This window comes from Macrosteles quadrilineatus, unplaced genomic scaffold, assembly GCF_028750875.1.
Source record: "Macrosteles quadrilineatus isolate MER2022 unplaced genomic scaffold, UCM_ALF_1.0 Scaffold_1__1_contigs__length_201487025, whole genome shotgun sequence".
Lineage (NCBI taxonomy): Eukaryota > Metazoa > Arthropoda > Insecta > Hemiptera > Cicadellidae > Macrosteles > Macrosteles quadrilineatus.
Window position 1 is genome coordinate 112,171,481 of NW_026542594.1, and position 21,358 is coordinate 112,192,838.

General features: G+C 31.5%; 1 protein-coding gene across 2 annotated transcripts in view; it reads left to right on the top strand.

Moving 5' to 3' along the window:
• LOC128983360 (atrial natriuretic peptide receptor 1-like) overlaps nt 1–21,358 on the top strand; it is a 282,494-nt gene that overhangs the window by 244,668 nt on the left and 16,468 nt on the right. For both annotated transcript variants that reach the window (XM_054402630.1, XM_054402622.1), the window contains exons 8-9: nt 1,523–1,655; nt 5,568–5,649. In XM_054402630.1, the coding sequence (XP_054258605.1) occupies nt 1,523–1,655; nt 5,568–5,649 (215 nt within the window). The remainder of the gene's footprint in view (nt 1–1,522; nt 1,656–5,567; nt 5,650–21,358) is intronic.

Sequence of the window (21,358 nt, forward strand, 5' to 3'; positions counted from 1 at the left end):
GTTAAATGTAGTTACATTCGAAATGTCTATTTTCTTTTGAACACCATGTTACGTCTATATTTCTTGGCCTGGGAACTTATTAGACGGATCATTATATTATTTACTTTAATAGGTGACTGGAAGTTAAGGTTTGATAAATTACATAATGAATTATAAAAAAATTATAAAAAAATAAAAAAATATTCCTATTATGACTTGTCAGAAGCTAGAATTTTATTTTAAACACTCCTTAATTTCATTTTAAGGTTTATCTGTATAACCTTTAAAGCTATCCGTGACCTTGAACACATTGAAGTTGCGGCACATTCCTTTGGTTCGTATATTTTTGTGCTGCGAATCAATTAGAAGAACATCAAAGGGAGTAAATTAACAAACACGGGTAGCCTAACAACATTACCCCACCCAAACACATTGGAAAGTTTTGTTTGCTTTGATTCGGTAACATATGGACGCCACTGAACACTCTCGGTGTGGTTTTAAACAGTTTCAAATGTTGTTCCAGGTTTGCGGGTTCATTAAACCCCCAAACTATGTGTTTTTCCCCCTACATATAGGATAATATCCCATATTAAGGAGAAAGTATATTTTTTTCCAAATTCTCGTATTGGAGATATAGGTGTATATATCCGTTTTGGGTCTCCCTGAACCTAACATTTTTTTTTTTTTTTTTTTTTTTTTTTTTGAAGTTATGTATGTATGTGTGAGTATAGTGCAACAGATCACACCTGTGGTCCAATTTTGATGAACCATTGGGGTGTGGGATGGCATAATCCATGCTATCTCCAAACTTTTTCAAGATGTTTAAAATTTTGATTTCCACCGGTGACTTTTCTATAAAAACCCAGAAAATAACTAGACAAATACCTAATAAATAATTTTAAAAAAGCTTGACCGATTAACTGTATAGCGAAGATTCGTCTGTAACCATTAACTATTACTCTAATATTAATTATAACATATTCAGTGCGATTCCTTTTATGATAACTACTTAAAATTGATCGTGACTTATGTAATATTTTTACAAAAATCAATACGATAACGGAAAAATAGGTAAAAAAACGGATTGCTTGATTTTGACTAAAATTTGTTATGTTATAGTCCTTTTAACTCTAAATAAATCATGTAACCCCAATTGCTGTAAAACGTACTGTTTGAAAGTTAATGCAACGTTCCCAATTAAATACTACAATTACTCCCATGACTCCACTTACCCATAATACGGGTTGTTGACAAGCTAATGGGAGAAAGTATGTGTCTGATTTTAAATACATCAACGTAAGATTCTATAGCTAAGATTAACAACATGTCCTCATTTATGTGTGATTTGCTACATCAGTTAAAAATCAGGAATCGAACCGTGTGTCGTGTACACTGTCATGACTATCAATTAGTAATGCCATATAAGCCCCCCTCTATCAGTTGGCCCACCCACTACAAACATAAGGATGGCACTTACAGACGAATACAACCTTATCTGTTTTTGTAAACTCCCTCTACTAAATCTGGCATTTTTGATATTCAGATTGTCGCCAACTACATTGGGGTGACCCACTCCCTGGAGTATGTTCCTGGAGCCAAGATACACTGGGCCGGAGGTCGCTCCCAGCCTCCCCCCGACACTCCTATATGTGGCTTCGACGGTGCTCTGTGCAAAAGTAAGTTGTGAATATATCTAGTTTTATAACAATTTGGGCCTGCATTTATTGTTTGATCATAATATATTACGACACAAATATATTGCAAAGTTGAATATTGAAGTTGAATATAGTGTGCGTAGGTATAACGGTCAAGGATCAGCTAGGTCCCAGAGTTGTGGTTATTGGAAGACTAGTATGGGCCATAAAACGAGATGTGATGGTTTGGTGTGCGTAGGTACAACGGCTAAGGGTCAGCTAGGTCTCGGAGTTGTGGTTATAGGAATATACAGCGTCACCTACCTATAAAACATCCTGTAGTTAAGGGTGCATCACCTAGTTCGCCTTTAAACTTATTGGAAATACTAGTTATTATGAATCAAATATGCCAAGAGGCACTGGTAAATACGTAAGGATTAAAAATAAAATACAGTAGCAGGCTATAAATGGAGGTTTGTTCTGCTTAATACAAACCAAGCTACTTCATATTTGATAACTTTATTAAACTTTCATGCTTTTATTAAAAAGTTGATTGCCATAACATGGGTAATGGGTCCTTATCTTTAAAAAGTAATGTTATAATATTCGTGTAAATACAATGGCTTTATATAAACTTCAATTCATTATTGATACAATTTAAACATTTCTCCCCGAACGGTTCTAAAAGGATTTACCTTAAATGTCAATATCTTCAGCTTTTCTTCGAATTGTACTAGGCCTATCTCTCATATTGAGGATATGAGAGAACTCCGCAATTCGTTTCGTTTACTGTATCCGTAAGCGTGAACGCGTATCCACATTCCGGGATGCTGCGGGGTTGCTGTCAATGGGTGCCGTGTGCAGGGTGCAGACTTGTAGCCTCATCCACGGGGTCTTGGTTCAGCAAGAGCCTAAGTACTTGGTGGAGAGGCGTGTGGCACGTGGGGAAGTGACTCAACGTGTGACCCGTCAAAACGCCTTGCTCCAAATTCTAAAAGTAAGACTAGAAGTGGATGGAAAAGGGTTTTCTTACTTTGGCCCAAAGATATACAATGATCTCCACTTGGACAAAAACAGCTGGGGGTCCTGGCTTTCAAAAGAAAAGTAAAGAAGATGTAAAATATTGTATATAGCTTATAATTTTGTTTTTTCACATTGTTTTGTAAAACAATTTGTGTATATTTTTAAGTTAGTTATACTGAAATGAGTTACTTTGTAACACAGTTCTTGTACTGAAAGACGCTCGTTAATAAAGGCATTTTTATTTATTTATTTATTATTTATAAACCAAGATGTGATGGTTTAGTGTGCTTAGGTATCAAGGGTCAGCTAGGTCCCGGAGTTGTGGTCATTGGAAGATTTGTATGGGCCATAAACCATATATGATAGTTTGGTGTTCTTTCGTATAACGGTAAAGGGTCAGCTAGGTCCCAGAGTTGTGGTTATTGGAAGACTAGTATGGGCCATAAAACGAGATGTGATGGTTTGGTGTGCGTAGGTACAACGGCTAAGGGTCAGCTAGGTCTCGGAGTTGTGGTTATAGGAATCCTCAAATGCACCATAAACTGAAAAAGCTTTGTACCGCGGCAAGGTTGCAGAGAGCGTAAAATCTAAGCACCATTCCTTGAAAAGTGTCGAAGCTACACGGTATACAGCTTTAAGAAGATGGCCAAACTTTGTTTTTGTGAAAGTATCGCCAAAAGTTGAACATAATTTTTAAACACATGTGTTCTTATTAAAACTACATATTTTTTAATACATAACATTATATAATGTTCATTTAGTTGCCATGTATACATTTTAAAGTTTTTTTTTATGAATCCCAGTAATTTTTACAAACTTAATTCATGAGATACGTCTTATGAAGTAACTATTGTCAAATCAATAAACGTTTTGTATTTTCAGACATTTAAGGCATGGTCAATGTGGACTTTTATATTTGCAATCTCTGTTTTTTTTCCTTTTAAATGCTAAACCAACTATTCAAATCCATAATGTATAACAAGATCACACAACAAATGACTTATAACCTAAAAGAGAATAAAACCTTGATTTTCTTGACTCTTCATTGTTGTAACTATTTTTTTGGACATTCTAAATCCAGACATTTGTATTTTTTTTATTAAGTATCACCCTTTAACAAGCTATAAATAATTGTTCACATGCAATTGTGCTTTTCATGTCCTATGAACAACGAACTCTAAATGATTACCTTAGTTTTATTAAAAATAAATTGTTTATATCTCAAGACCACTAAAACTACTAATCCCTGAATTTTGACTTTGAAGCTATTTTCTCCATTGGACCTTTTTTTATAAACATATTCCAAGGTCAAAACAGCTCTTGTAATAATGAAGGCCTCTCAGGGGAGAGTTTACCAATTTAAAATATAAGCTCATTGAGTACATGAATCTCTTAATTAAACTTTTGTAGTCTTAACAACTATAAATTATTAAGTCGTGAGTTTTTGCAAAGTGGGAGCTTAGTCTTGAATGTGAAAGTTCACCTAACAAGTTTCTAAATACATATTGTTTTAACCATAAATTGCTATTAAATTTATTTAAAGTTAAAAGAAATTTGATTCTATCCACAAGTATAACTGGAAATTTCAAAGATGATTATAATGACGAAATTGTGTCCAAACATGATGATGGGAGTCCCATATTTAAGGAAAGATTATAATACAATACTTAACCAAATCATTCATGAAGTTACAGTACTGTATGATACTGTGTTTATCCATAATTAGACCAATAGGCTTGTCATTATAATATATTCACAGGTTCAATATTCAAAATGTACCCTTAGTAAAATTTCTGTTTTAAATTGTAGTAACGCCAGCCATCATACAAATATGAGTATATGAATTAGATCGAACAACAAACTGCATAGTGGCAAAAATAAAGACTGATTATAACACATAGTGAAATTGAGGTGGGATTCACTTGACAGTAGTTTAACGATTTATCTTCAACACTTTAGAGGCTTGCGCCTAAATTGCTAAGATGTATCATATTATTTATGAGAGCCATGAACTTTGCGCATAATATACAGTTTATCTCATTTAAGGGCTCGAGAAGTTTCAGCGCTTCATTTAGTACATTCGTTTGATTAAGTGGTCCTTCATTATTCACTAAGCCACAAGAGTCTTTACCAGGTAAAACTTACTAACTTGCAGTCTAACATACTTTGGAGTTTAGATTACGTTGAATCACATGGTAATTTGTTATTGAATGTAAACCTTACATTACCTACGGAATTTTTATAAAGTAAAGAATAAAACTATAACTTCTTAGTAGGCCTACGCACTGCTGTTACTGAGTAGGCGATTCGTATTCAACGCACTATTAAAACGGGGCCCCTTTTCAAAGTAAATTATTATTATAATTATGATTCATATAGTCTCTGATGTTTCAACTTACTAATGTGAGTACTCTTATACAATTATGTGGTGTGTACACTTTCTTAACTAATAACCTTTGACAGTCAATGTAATACCTATATTTAATGTATTTGAAATTCGTGTTTTTACATATATAACTACAAATATTCATTCATCGGAAAAAGATACAAATATTTTAAACATATGCTGAAAACTAGTGCTTAGTTGACTATTAAAGTTACTGATGTAAATATATAATTTTCCTTTACAAAATAACAGATTGTTCCAGGTTTAATGACTCAATAACTGAACCAGTAGGCAGCGCAACCGACCCTTGGCAGCGCAATATATCAGTGGCTCAGTGGACCCTCTAATATTGTCAGTACTGTTTATTATTTTATTCCATAGACACACCCCTAGGTTTGCTTGATACGTTCTTTGCAAACGCATCAAGCCAATGTAGACGGGTAAATGGAAGGTCTAAAGAGACTATCAACCTCATAAAAATAGAATTAGGTGAAGAGTATTTTTAAATGTCAAATACGTGTGTAATTCTTGTGTTTGTGTTCTAGCGATGCCAGGATACGCCATCCTCAGTATAGTGCTCAGCTCCGTTGTCGTGGTGCTGGCTATAGCGTCTGTCTTCATATACAGGTACTACATCAGATATACATATTGTAAAGGCTACAAATATAAATAACTCATCAGATAAATATGATTTCATGAGGCATTCTAGAAGAAGAGTGTCTTGTAGTTAGATTAAATAAACAATTAAATAGCCTTATGCTACACAAGTATCACATGAAACTAAAAAATCAAGTTTACCCTTAATTATTTGAATAGATTTATGGCCAATAATTTAAATAAGATAAAATGAAAAAAAATAAATTGTACTTACATAATACAGATTCGATTTTTTTTGTTACTTCGCTTGAATTTTAAGACGAACACTTTGTATTGCCTAGGTGTATGATAATAGTGTCTTATGTTTCCCAAGATCCTACTTTAATAACTAAAGTAGATATAAACATCATTTGGAACAAGCTTAGAAAGCTTTGTGACCGATTTGCCTTAGAACATAAAATTGTATAAGTAAAAGCACTTTACTCCCCTTATTTCCCTGAAATCTTCTCTTCAATCTCAACAAAACCCCCAATACAAAGAGGAGATAGAAAGAGAGTATAAATTCTTACATAAAAGCACCTGCACAAAGGTTAAATAAAATACGTATATTTATATATTTTTGGTTTTGAACATCAAAGTAAGCTAATACAGTATTTTAAATGCTGTAAAATACTTTGACTACTACAATAATTATAAGTTATGGATGGTTAAATAAAATATTCTTTACGAGATATTGCTCTAGTTTTGTTTAATTTACAAGTGTTTACAATAATACCGAGCTTAAACAAGCGCTAACTTACTTATATTAATGCAAGTAGTACTAATCATATATATTACAGTATTAATATTCTCACGTAAATCAAAATTAATAATTTATATAACCGTATAACGTTACAAAACGTTTATTTTTATTATATTCTAAATTATTAACAATGATATGTCGTTGGGCATAGTTGACAATGCAACGCTTGGGCTTGCATTTACTATACTGCATATTGTTACATTTAATAAATTTACCAACAACAACAATCTGGAAAACTGTTTAGCTCAAAAAGATGTCTAAAAGTAATAATTGATTTTGTACAAGGCTGGTGCACGTTTTCTCTCGTATTTGGCATAGCATATCCTTGGTCTATTTCCGTGGTTTTTTTTAACACCCAGGCCTTTAAAGTCTGGGATACCATTTATTAAATACACTACAATACTTATTGGATGTATTAGTTCTTTATGTAAATGCAGAAAAACTATAGAGTTTTAAACATTGGATGTATTATAACAGAAACATTGCCTAGGTTAGCTTATCCGTAGCACAGCCAACGAAAACACGTCTAATTAATCGCAAGCCTATTCTTCATTTATTTTTGGAAATGTATTGTTCTTCTATACCATATGCATACAACATTAAACAGGTATAGTGATAATCTTGCAATATTTACGTAAAAGGGTCTATAACCTATTTTGTAGCCTTTTTCTTTTAGTTTTTATTTGCTTGAAATATATTTACATTATTTTATTTCGATGCAAAAACACATGTCACTATATAATGGAAGAACTAAGCCTACCGCGTAGGTTCCACTCCTAACGTGCAGTATGAGATAATCTTACGAAACGTTGGGTCCTGCTATATACAACATCTACATACAATACAACTTCACTAGCATGAAACAGCAGCTTCTCCCGCTAAGGTATAGCCGCAAATGTCATACAGCATGAGAAATTAACAACGTCAACAATGTTTACCTAAACAAGTGACACAACTGGATGCTTGGGTGTTTCCATTTTATCTTAACCTAAACTTGGTCTAGCGATTCATGCCTTTAGTTCTGTTACGGTTTTGCTAACAGAAATCTATAGCCTACAGTAAAAGTTCCCCTAAAACTGCTTTCTTAAACCGTTTTCTTATTTTTTTCTGTGTAGTTAGTATCCTCAACTATTTATGTTTTAACAACTCAAGCAAACATCAATAATACGGAACTCTGTTTTTAAACCTTGTAACCTTTTGATGCTTAAATATAACTAGTGTACATGTTGCTCGAAATCGAGCAATTGCAAAGAAGTACAGGAGTTATTTATAAACAAATGACTTGTTTAAAAACCAATAACAGTCATAATTTCCGATGATTTGAAAGAGTCGACTAAAAGATTATTAACTAACGGATATACTAACAATTTACATAACAGTCCTATTCCAGTTTAAAGGGTTGATTTTTAACCATCAAACTGCACATGGACGGGAAAAGGTAAGCTTACAATTTAAGTCAACGTAAAAAGGCTGTCAGCTTTTATAATTTACCGTACCTATGTTATTTAGCCAATTTGTAGGCAATAAGGTGTAGGCTACTTTAAACTCTACAGAACAGAGTTAGGCAAAAATTGGCAGAACGCTGAAACGGTGTTATTTATCATAGGCATACTCCTTAATATTAAAAATTAAAATTAAAATCCTTAAAATTAAAATTAATTAATTAATAACTTATATCATTAAACGCAAACCAACAACCAAAACTATACACATTTTTAATACAAAATAGATAATTTACACTTTGACTGTTTACAATTAACCTATGTTCTTCTTCTCACTTTTAATTTTTGCTCCGCAACGAGAAAAATCTGTTTCATAATCGTTGAAAATAAAATAATAATCTATCATAAAGTTTAAGATTGAATAAACCTACCACATAGTTGTTTTTTTGTATCAGCTGTCTGAAATTGTGAAATAGGCATTTGACAGTTCTGGTTGTTTACATTTAAATGTCAAAGCAAATGTAAACATTGTGAATTTTCTCATGCTTCCGTGGAGACCAATTAATTAGTAATATTCCATTTCTACAACAGCTGGAGTTTCAAAACAATGTTTGTTTCACATGTTAATCTTATGGAGAAATACGAAACTTTAAAGGGCCCCAGGACCTCACTCTCTAATTATTTACCTAAAAAGAAAGTTTCCTGTACAACTTCACGTTACACTCTTTCCAATGACACCAAAAACATATCAATCGGTTTAGCAGTTTCGGAGGAGTAATTGTCACAAAAATCCTGCTTGCGTATTAAATAAGTACGAGAGCACGCCCTGTGGTCGAAAAATCGACCAAAAGTATGTATTGTACAAACTTCTCTATTTTCATCCCACACTGTAAATAAAACATGTGATTGGAATGTCTTCCATTTGTTTTGATTTTCTGTTTATATTGTGTTGTTATTTTGTCATCACCATAGCAACCCATAAAACCCATGTTAATTTTTTAAAATTTCAAATTCATTTTTTGTGCTTATTTTTGAGCCTATTTTAATTTATAAAGGGATTCTGCACACCTACAGGAAAATAGCTTTCTAACGGTATGCGTAGATTTTCCCTACGATACACACGAGCTGAGAAAAAAGGTTTTAAAGAAACATGCTTGCCTATTAATATATAGATAGATAGATTATCTATATATATATAGAAAATTCTGGAACCACTAGTGTGGAGCCCAAAAATACTTCTGAGTTGGGAATATGCCTATATAGTAAAGGGAAATATGGGCCATCAGCCCAATCCAAACAGTTGTTGCATCATTGCGCCCTAAACAAACAAACACCCACTTTTAGGATAGAATAATATAATATTAGTATAGCATGAGTGGAATAGTAAAATATATTTTATAATTTTGGATTATGAGTAAACAATATTTTAGAGTACATATCCCCTTCTCACAAGCCCCGTTTTCATTCATAGATTAGACTGGTTTTTAAACTAAATCACGTATTTGTTATCTTATACGTTTGTCCAAAATATAAACTACATATTTTAAATTTTCAAAATCTACATAGCGAAAAAAAAATACATAATTCATTACGTGGAAATTGATGAAATTTATGCTCCAGTGAAAATTTGTATTTTAAACTTAAACTTTCTAATGAAGTTAATATCATCGGGATCACTTACCAAAGTTGCAATTAATTTCCCTTCAAAGTTGTTTAAGATTATTATATCCAGAGAAAGCTTCTACCGCAAAACAGTATTAGCTAAACTAATTTAACTAGATTTTTTATATTTTACGTGGTAAGCGCTCACAATTCGTTTACTCAACTTGAAATGTTTTCTAAATAACCTTTTACCTACCACGTGGTAAGTTTCTTTTTATATTCAGTTCGTCTGTTGTTCATCAAGGTAAGTTTTTCCTTTTTTGTTCGTTTTGACAATGGTAGTAGACACTTTTCTGATCCCTGCACAAGAGTAAGCTATACCCAATCTGATACTAGCTATCTATCTTTTAATTTAATACAGAAAATGGTGCCTTTATAGCAATGTATTTATATGTATATATATTTATTGTCTTGTATATGTAACAGTATAGAAACATTAAAAAGTGTTATAATACGTATTTCATAAAATCGTGTACATATTTCACAATATTCGTATACATATATCACTAAAACATTAAATAAGATAATCTTAGATACTTTAGTGACCATGAAATCTAAAACCTAACCTAAGTACAAACCGTGCCTAACTTTATCTTTACCAGACAAAGATTTAAATAATTCCTTTTTAATGAACCTTTTTTTATAAGATAGTAATTATATCATATATTTTTTTTTTACTTTTAAAATTTGTGCGACTGGTTATTAATGGTATATATTAAAGTCACACATACATGTAAAAGGTCTCAGACAGATTTTTAACCGAACAAATATAGAACTAAAGCCAAGTTCTAATACAAGTTTTCCATTTCACAGTGTATCACAAAAGTAAGAGTTATATCTACGTCACATATGAAACAAATACAAGCCAGGAGGTGCGACGAGTGACGAGTGAATACTGTAATATCACAATATCTGCGAGAGTGACGCACCTGTCTTGTCTCCGTTATGTTTCTGACTTTAAATATTACATTGGAAGAATCGTACAGAAGACTTTCATACAACAGCCTCGACAAAGTTGTATAAAGATAAATAATAAATAAACGTATTTCTACTTGCTTACAAGCTTACGTTTGATTTAAGTAACACGTTTAATTAGATCTATGTCCAAACAAAATTACGTGATCGGGGTTCGTTAATTTAGGTTGACATATTTTACATGAAACGTGTCATTTTTTGTAGTTTTACTTATTGTGTTTAGAATCTAACAAAACTTCTGTGGCATAGTTCTACAACTATATTTATCACTAACACTGAGTGGTACGTAATTAAATAATTGTTAAAACGTCGCACTTGTTTAAGCAAATACTTGATTCTTGAGCTTGATGTTGGACGGTGTAATTGGTTGAAATCTTATTGAATGAACAAACATTTAACATACTACAAATAAGTTTAATAAATTTATTTAAATAATTACAGAATACTTGCTAAAGTTTCAAAATCTCTTGAATATGTCTTTTATTTTTTATTATAATAGCACAAATTCATAAAAATCAGACCAAAAACATCATACAGTGGTTTTATCAAGTAAATAAAGGTAACAGGTGTGACGCAGCAATATGGTTAAAATGTTAGTAACGGATCTTTTTACTTGCATCAGTTTAGAATACAATTATCTCTATAGTGGTGTTTGTACAATAAATACTTGACAAACCTGACCCCATTGTTTACTAAAGTGTTTTAACAAACCACATCAATGCAGAATCTCAAATAAAAGCCTCTTATAGGCTTTGTAGGGAGGGAGTAAAGTAAACATTTGGATTTTAACGTCAGCTTATGTATTTGAACTTTATTACAACAACTGTAATTAAGATTTTACCTCTCGTTGTAAGAACTTGTTAGGATTAGTGGTCGTATTTTTACCTCTGTAACTGTAAATTAAACTATTTTGCGTTACTTCATTAAAAATTGTTTATGCTAATTTACCATATGATCTTTTAACTGTAAATTTGTAATGTTTTGGTTTATACTGTTTATATCAAATATAATATTTAAGACCTAGCTTAGAGTTAGTAATTATTAGATCGTTTAATAATTTCCAAAAAATAATGTTCAAAATAGAACAGCGTAATTAAGGTAAATCTCGAAAATAGTAAAAAAAAACGTATTAGTGATCTGCATTTTGTTTTACAATCATAGCACTTATAAAAAAAACATTCTTCAAGGCCTACTCAAAACAAATCCAAATCTAAATTCTCAATACACTCACGCACGCACACACACACACTTTTACGTTTATACATTGGCTAAATTACTATTTATGTCTAGGACTATTTATATCTAGGAGTTATTTATAAATTGCATAGGTATATCACCTAAAGTTTTAAGCCATATGGATTGCCATAGCATCAAAATAAATAATGTATTTCCAAAACAACTGAAGCGGAAACTGCAAAAATGTCTTCAAGTGTTTTAGTTAGAACAATGCTGTTTTATTGTTAGTCTTTGACTCTAAAAGGCTAAACTAAGGTAAGTTTTAACAATTTATGGTCTGAATAAAATACGACACCAGCCTAAATATACTCACTTTTTTATGACATTGGTAAAATCTCTAGAGTGTTATATTAACTTCATAATACGTTAATTGTGATTTATTATTTTTTACTAAAGGGCTTATTATACAGCCTTACAAAGTTTCACATTAATATAACTTTTTCTTCCTCAATACCAGAGGGAACATAAAATGAAATAACTAAACAATTTTTTTCCGAAATCAATTAAACATGAAACACACAGACACACATAAAGAAATGTGTGCATCCTATAACCAATATATCCTAGACCAGTCTTTACTGTATATTGCTGGTTATTGTAGATGTCATTTGGTATTAGCAAGGTATTCTATCCCAATTGTTGGTGACAAGCTTCCTCTTCAGCCTGGTATTAAAATTCTTGACAAAACTACTTAATAACATATTTGAAAACAACAACCAAGTAGTTTCATGAGGATTTCATTTGATTTCTTATTGAGTATATTTTTTTACGTTAGCGTGTAATGTGTGGTAGGACTGGATTATTGGTCTATAGCATAGCATCTATAGTCTATCTGCATTACAGCATCATTATTGGTCTATATTTGTTGGAAGTGACTAACCATGACAAGTTAGACTATTACACCAAGTTATTAGGACGGCTTACATTGCCCATTATACATAATTACAATCTACTAACCGTATACTGGTTTATCACTATTTACTTCAAAGCTTGCATCTAACTCTGTAAATTGTCCTCGTCTGTATATTGTTCGTAAGTAAGTATTAACTATAATATTAGCTGTTTCTCTATGTTTGAGTTCTACATCAAAGTCTTTTAATAAATATTTTAATTTAATTAGGCTTTTTATGAATTACCAATTAAACATTTATTTTCAAAACTCTAAAAATTTTTTAGGTTATGTATTATATCATACTGAGAGTAAACGAATATAATTTTCAACTCTTTGAACAAAAACTCAATTTTATAAGAAATCTCCAGCGTAATAAGCAATTTTGCTGCAATGAATGAATTCCGTAGTTATTTTTGACATTGTAATTGCTATTACTCTAGTGAAAATACTGACGTGTTGATTAAAAGGTCACGATTCTAAGTCCTTTAATTTGTACTCTCCTGTCATAGTTATTGAAACACACATTAAATACAATACTCTTCTTCTAAAATAATTATGAATCTATTTTAGGAAACTGTCAATAAATATCCATCTCAATTTTGGCGTTTAGTTTTGTGAACTTTAGCTCTATTTATAACTTTTAATGGTGGTAAAATTTGTTTAGTTTTAAAAATGTTATGAAAATATTTATTAAGAAAATATATTATTACATAGATGTTGTTAGTATTGTTTTAGTCATAGTGAGGTTTGGGGCTGAGAAGAGCAAATATGTTCAGTTGAAGCGTCTCACTGAATATTCGATGAAGTAATATTGTGAAAGATCTTATGCTGATTTAGTCACATCGCTCAACCTTTAATGGCAAAGAATACTATATCAGTAGTATCGATTGTCGTTGCACTTCTTTTGTTGATTATGGTTCTATGATATCCAAGTTAAACTAAATTTCACAATAAATAAATTTCCACTATTAACACTAAAAAATAAATAAACAGAGTTTGGCAAATAAAATAGGAGCTAAAAAATAATAACAGTCGTGAATAGTAAGAATATTGGACATGAATTCTGTGACAATCACATCGCCAAATCATTACTAAAACCATGAAACCTGTTGAATTATATCCTACCAAATTCATAAAACAAAAGCATAAAAACGATGCAATGATACACATTGGGATGGTTTTTACATGATTACACCAACATTTGACTCCTGTTGAATTATTGTACAGCAAGAACCGGTCGTAATCGATAAAAATAAACGTTTGGATACTTAAGTTTTATCAATAGTCAGTTATTACTTGATATGTTCTGTAATTACGATATATAATGATGTCAAAAAAGTTCTTCCAATCATTGTTCAGCAGCTTGACGTCAATTAGCTTCTACATTGTCTTTTCATTGACGTTCATTATAAATGTATATAATTTTCCTAACTGTTGTACTACCAATCAGCACATTTCCAATCACATGATGTTCACGCGACTGTCTTCAAGTAGAACCAAGTACACTTTTGGTGACTAGATGGTAATACACCTAGACTAGTCACACGAAAGTTGCTTGGTTCAAGCTTACTGACAATCACCTAGTACAACAAATATTTAATAGTGTAATTCATCCTTAAATTAGATTTTTCATATGCTACTAGCATACATATTAAGTCCAATACTTTACTAAGTCGATGTACAACGCAATCATGGAAACCCAATATGTTTACCAACCATCATATTTTCAATTGAAAGAAACATTATTTGTCCATTCTCCTAACACCTAAAAAAAAATATATATATATATATATACATGGGTGAATATTTCTAAACAGGGAAATTTGGTGTCCCAGCCTTTTATCTCTTTATGTATGTATACATGTATATATATATGTATGTATTATGTATGTATACATAATTATGTTACCTCGTTATTTATACAAATAAATCAAGAGGACGTATTTAGTATGAAATATCGTGCAGCCTGCGTACAATGTCCTCATTTGTCCCACAAACCCCCGCGTAACATCGGCTAAATCACTGGCCGTCAAAACCGCAAATGACGTTTACGATGTAATATGACCATCATGTGGTTAAATTACCTCCTTTATACTGTATTTCAATCTGTATACTAATCTACGATTAGGTGCAATCCTCATTAAAGTTAAAGTAAGAGTATTCATTAATTTATACGTATCCAAAAAACTAAAACTAAAACTAACTAACTAACTAAAACTATTGTTTTTTTCATTTGTACCGGTTCGTTAAATTTATAGATTTTATTGCATCGTGGTCTAAAAATTCAAATCACTCATATTTGGGTTAAACCAAAGCTAACTAGCACCTAGGTTGCGCACACCTAGGTTGCGTTCACATCGTAATTAAAAATAATAATACCATATAATGGTGTAATTTTACTTTTACAGAAGCTACAATTATAACACATTATGACAGCATATGTCCCAAATACTAGATTTCAAATAGAAACCTTATTTAATCTTCCGAATATTAAAATCTTACATTAAATTATTTCATATTGAGCTAATTGTATAATATAATATTAACATTGTTAATACTATCATTATGTTACTACCACTAATTTAGTGTCTTTCATAACATCACCTGTCGTAATGCGCCAATATTCAAAAACAAATTTGTTTTATTTCCTTATCCTTTCTTACAGACAAATGTGACGCATTATGACAAAATAATAGCATACACTTTTTTTTATTGTAAATGCTATTGAAAGTAACTTAACATCGATTGTAGTTGCTCGCTATTAGATTTGCCGGCGACTTGACAACTTTGTTGTGAAACAAGCCACAAACTTGTTAGACTCTAAAGCCTAACACGATTGGATTTACTATAAACATTACAGAAAACCCATATCCAACCCTCATTTACTAAACAAAACCCTTCTTACCCTACTGTTCCTATACATTAATATAATGTCATATTCATACTATTCTAAATAAAGACACATTTATTTATAGTCTAAAAACCCAACCATAGTCCTTTTAAGTTTTGAACGTATACAACATACTTTAATGTATTTGTTTACAAATTAATTACATCAAGCAGGTAAGAAATGATAGCATTCTATCCAAAGGCATATCCAATGTACAAGAACTGTGGTATGTACAGTAAATACCCCCGCTGCAGCAAACCTGCAGTCAAGCGAATTTCCATTTACCTAAATTGGATTTTCATTAAAATCTATTTAAATGAGATTAGGTTTAACAAGTACCTAGGTTTGCTGCTACATAGAGGGTAATAAAGCTTGTTGTTGTTAAAATGTTTATAGCTTAGTATAAAAAATTAATATGCCAAGTTTGATCAAAATATATATATACATAAACAAGCAAACTACAAAAGCTTACAATGTTCTCCATAGGAATTAAAGGGAATTTGAATTGTTAATGTGAATTTATTGTTAAATTTGAATTGTTTTATTTTAATCTGTAAACAATCACAACAAAGCACATTAATATGCAAAATATTTTTCCCCTCGTAATATGGTTTAAAGATAAGTTGGAAAATCTTAGGGTTTGAGCGTAAAAAAATGAGAAAACTCAATTTTCACCCCATAAAACCTCCCATAATAACTTAATCACGAGCATAATACCTCCATAATGCCCTATGGCTGATCTTGCTGGTTCGCGAACACAAATTGCTGTGAACATTGCATTTTATAAGCTATAACAACTTTTATGATTTTCTTTACTCCCATCTACCTGTGATAAGGGTTGTTCCCAAGCTAATGGGAGAAAGTATGTGACAGTTGGCTGATACAGTTTATTTGACTGTTCTTACTCTTATGCCTTTAATGAAAGACTAATATTAAAATGCAATCGGTCAAATAGTTAATATTATTTGGTACGTACATTGTACAACGTCCGCGAGAGCACTAGTGGCCTTGTAAACCACGGATAGATTACGTTTTAACATTAAAGGGATACACATTTTTGACAGTTTACATTCATCATTTTTTTATGCGTGAACGTAAAGGCTAACTTCGAACAAGTTTCACATTGTAATTAATCTAGGTTAAAGAGTGAAATTGTTACTACCATGTCGATGAATTTTTTTAGCTTTTGTATTCAAGGTATACAATGCGCTCGTTGAACGTAATTTAATCCACGTTGGAACAAAAAGCCTCAAGGCGGTCGTGGTAAAGTGCCCCTGTCAGAACTCCTTACTTCATGTTTGTAAACTAGTTTCGTTGTATTTTACAGAAATTCAATGCAGGCTGGAAAATTTAGCCGAGCATAACAAAATAATTCTTTTAGCGTAAAAAAATTTATTTTCTTTTAATTCAGATTTTTTTTTAGATAATTACGGACAGATATTGTAACATTGCCGTAATATTCAATATTGAATTTTTATATTTTATTATGACGTAATGTTATGGTTTATTTACACATTTCTGCGTTTCCCATTAAATACTATAAGTAAAACAAAACTGTTTCAACTTATTTATGAATCAATGTCCTGTAGTACAATTCACACAAATATTAGGCCTACTGGTACAAAATAATTATAAACGTTAATTTATATTTCTTTATACAAAAGAACTCTGGGGTTTTGAGGCAAAATATTTCACTGAAGTAAAAAACTTATATACATAAAAAAACTTATGTTTAATACATGATTGGAAAGGTTACATTTTCAAGTTTTTTTAACAATTTAATAAAGTTCAATATGAGCGCCTTTAGTGGCACGGCACACATCGTAACGGTATTCCACCTCTTCCCATGTCCTGGCCAGCATGTCTGGGGGGACAGTTGCCACACAATTGATTATTAGTTGCCTGAGATGGTCAACATCATGAATTTTCTCAGCATACACAAGATTCTTGATGTGCCCCCAGAAGAAAAAGTCCAACGGAGTCATGTCAGGGCTCCTTGGAGGCCATGGAATCGATCCTTCACTTCCAATCCATCTGTTGCCGAGTCGAACGTCAAGTGCCTCACGCACACGCAAACTGAAATGTGGCGGTGCCCCATCTTGTTGGAAGTAAACTAAACGCCGAAAGTTTCTTTGTACCGTAACAACAGATTTAGTTTCTATTAGCCAAATAATGCACTGAGCATTTTGTTGCGGCGTCGCCATAGCACGGCAATCCAGACAGCACTGACAGCCACACTACGTTGTTTCAAGGTCAACGCTCCGTAGCGCTGCAAACTGTAGATGAAAACATTCCCAATCGGTATGAGTAAAACTTGATGAGCTACTCGTTTCAGAGAAATTAACTACATTTTGTTATCTTCTACAGTTATTAAGATATTAATTTTTAAAATCCCGGAGTTCTTTGATAGACACCCTGTATAACACGCGTTACTTTCATGAATGTAGATCTCTATCAAACTAAACATCAAAAAACATAAAACATCCATAAAACATAAATATGAACTAAACATCATATGAATATGATGATATGAATATCAGGATTCACAACTTTGAATGATCAATTTGTATATTGAAAAGTAGAAACTGCAAGCTGAGCTTATATGAATAAAATAGTTTTACGAAAGCGCTTAACTCTGACATAAAGTTTTTTTTTGTGTGAGGGTTATGCTTAATGCATGTTAGGGCACATACTTACCGGCATTTGTATTTGAGGGCATAGCATAGCCTATATTAATTAAAAACGCTTTTAACTATAACCACACGCTAAGCAACTATTAAAAAACAAACAAATTAAATACATTTTAATAAAACAAGCTTAACCCGCTATTATTCTTGAAACAGTACACTTGAATTATACAGTTGCATAGTACAGTTTAATTGTTATGGAATCATTAAACCGGGATATTTATTTTATATTACAATTTATTAAGCTATCTATGTTTGGGAAATGGTATCAAATATATATTCAAACGTGAAGGGTGGTTTTGTTCGCAGAATCTCAATCAACCACTTGACGGATTTTCACGATTCTTCTGTTGAAAGAAAATAATTTTGATAAAAAAGAAATGTTAAAGCCGGTTTTTTTTTTATTTTAGATTTGTTTGTTTTATAAATTTTATTTACAATTTATTTTAGCATAGCATACGTTGGTATAATTGATTCAATACAATATAAGTTTGTTTTCTTAACTAACAGCCAGATTTCTATCTGCAAACTGTCACGGAAATGCCAAATTTTAAAGTTGATAACAAAATGTTTATCGTTCGTGTATTTTTACAATCAAACTAAATCATACAAAAACCACATGTCCCAAAATGTTAAATGTAATCATTTTTAACTCGTAAATATTATTCGTGTGAAATTTGAACTTATTTTAGGAAAATAGTTTTCAGCAAACTCACGAATATTAGAACATAAACTATATGGCCCGAAAGTGAACATGTTTTAGTTCATATTCAAATTGGCAGGCCTAGTTCAATACAAAACTCGAATAAATACAACGATGGATTATATTTTGTTGAATGGTTAATGAATCGGAATAACTGTTAGTCAATTTTGATCGACCGCTTTTTTTTAAAGATCTTCTGATGCGTTCTTTACTATAACAATCTTAGTTAAGTATAAGATGAATGACAAATCATTGTGTTTTTTTTTATAAGTTATATTTTATAAATAAAATAAGTTATATAAGTAATTAATCAAAACAAGTTAGACTACTGAATAAAAATATAGCCTACACATAATAAACACAATTATCTAACATTAGTAGTTTTGTGGCCGAAAATTCAAGCCTACAAGTCGCACAACAATCGCCAACATCCATTAGCCAGCGTCCTTCATCCCAACATCCCTAGTCAACAACTAATTCCCTTGTTATGACGGCAACGTTTGGCCGACCCCCGAGTCTGTTACTGTGACAACGGATCTCCATTAGACGTTTTGTCCACTTCTTCTTCTCATTGCACAGACAGCTATGTCCAGCTGGTTGATGTGGCTGTTTTAATGATAATCTAGACCTATTAAAATGCTCGGCCCCTACGGCAGGCTAGTGACTCAATCTATTTGTTGAGACAGCTGTGTCTGGCACGTAACTATGGTTCTGGTGGAGACAATGACTCTTCATTAGATACGTTGTTTACTACCTAGTAATAGTGATTTAATGTGTTACTGTAAAACTTCGTGTCAAGAGTGTTTCGACTGGGAACCTATGTCTAAATATTGTTTTAATTTAATATTTTAAGCCTTGAGTATGTCACAAATTTGGAGATATAATATAGTCCAACTCCCACTATTCACTAGTCCACTAGTCCCACTAGTCTTATTACCCACTATTTCCTATTGGTATTTTCTATTTTCTATTTTTATTTTCTAATCTATCTTGCATATAAGGTCAATTTAACAGCTAAATATACTTTTTTGAAATGCTTTCAGTGATGGTATGTACTGATTTTGCTCAAGTAGTTGTAGTCGTTGAATAAGAAAATACAACCTACTTAAGCCTGAAATATTCGTAAAGCCTAAAGAGGTTTATATAACAATTCACGGAAAGTAAATAAAAGAAACGTCTAATAACACTTAAAACATATATTTACGCTTATACTGTCACTCACAAGACGGTAAATATACATAAAAGATGGTAAGTGGTTACCGTATCGATTTCGGTTTGACACTACAATCATAATCAGACCCAATAAGCGAATCTGTAAATTTAATAACACGTATAATGCTGATGGACAAGTTATATATAAACATATATTTCGTTTAGCTCGGTATTTATATACAAACTTTATTAACCATCATATTTATAGTAGGCTAGCAGTTAAAAATTTAAAGGTATCACTTTGAATTATAAATATTGTATGTCATGCAAGCACATTCTGAGTGAGAAATACATTACGATACAATATCTTTCCAAGGGCTTTTCTTGAACTTAGAAAAGTGTATTTTCTTATTTTAAATTTGAAAAAAATATTATTCGTCTATTTAATTTGTATATTACACTTATTTTACCCTGTATGATTTCAAATGGGCGCACGTGTAGCTTCCAACCTAAACAAACTTGCTTATCCTTGGCAAAATTTTTGGAACTAAATAAGTAAACAACACATTTTCAAACTTGTATTCTCAAGTCACCTGCACAGACCTTGCTGTAAAGTAAGTTGATACATTTTCATTAATTCAAACATACATGGTTACTTTTCATATTCATAACTCTTGAGAAAATATAATGAATTATCAACGAATTTAATATCTACTACTATAGTAGTCCAAATTTATAATAGTCTTTTACCCGTTAAAGTACATTTTTCTAGTGTCTGGATATAATGCTAGTTCATGTTTAAAATATATCGTGTGGATCAATATCAATACTTGACAATGTTTCTGATTTACTACGCACTGAATGACTAATCAAATAATTAGAAATTCAAACGGGTACATAACACTTCCTGAATTATGAAAACAGTATAAACAAAATTGTTTTTTTTTTCTTTTTATTTAGTTCCAAATTAGTAAGATTTACTAAAGATTTGTTTAATTCCCAAAAATAGTGAATTGGATCCATGTCACATTATTAATTACATATTACATAATGTGCTTCAAGTAATGATGAGTTAATTATTAATTGTATACGGTAAGTCTTATTGCTGCATGATCACAGCTTTCCTGTAAGTGCCAAATTGCATCATGGAACATAAAAGTAATTTTTCCATGGTGATACAACTTTAAAAACAATATAATACTGATCTTTAAAAGTTGAAGAAATACACCCACTTCATTAGAATGAAAAAGCAGTATTATGGTCGTAATCCATTAATAAACAAAATGATAGTACCATTT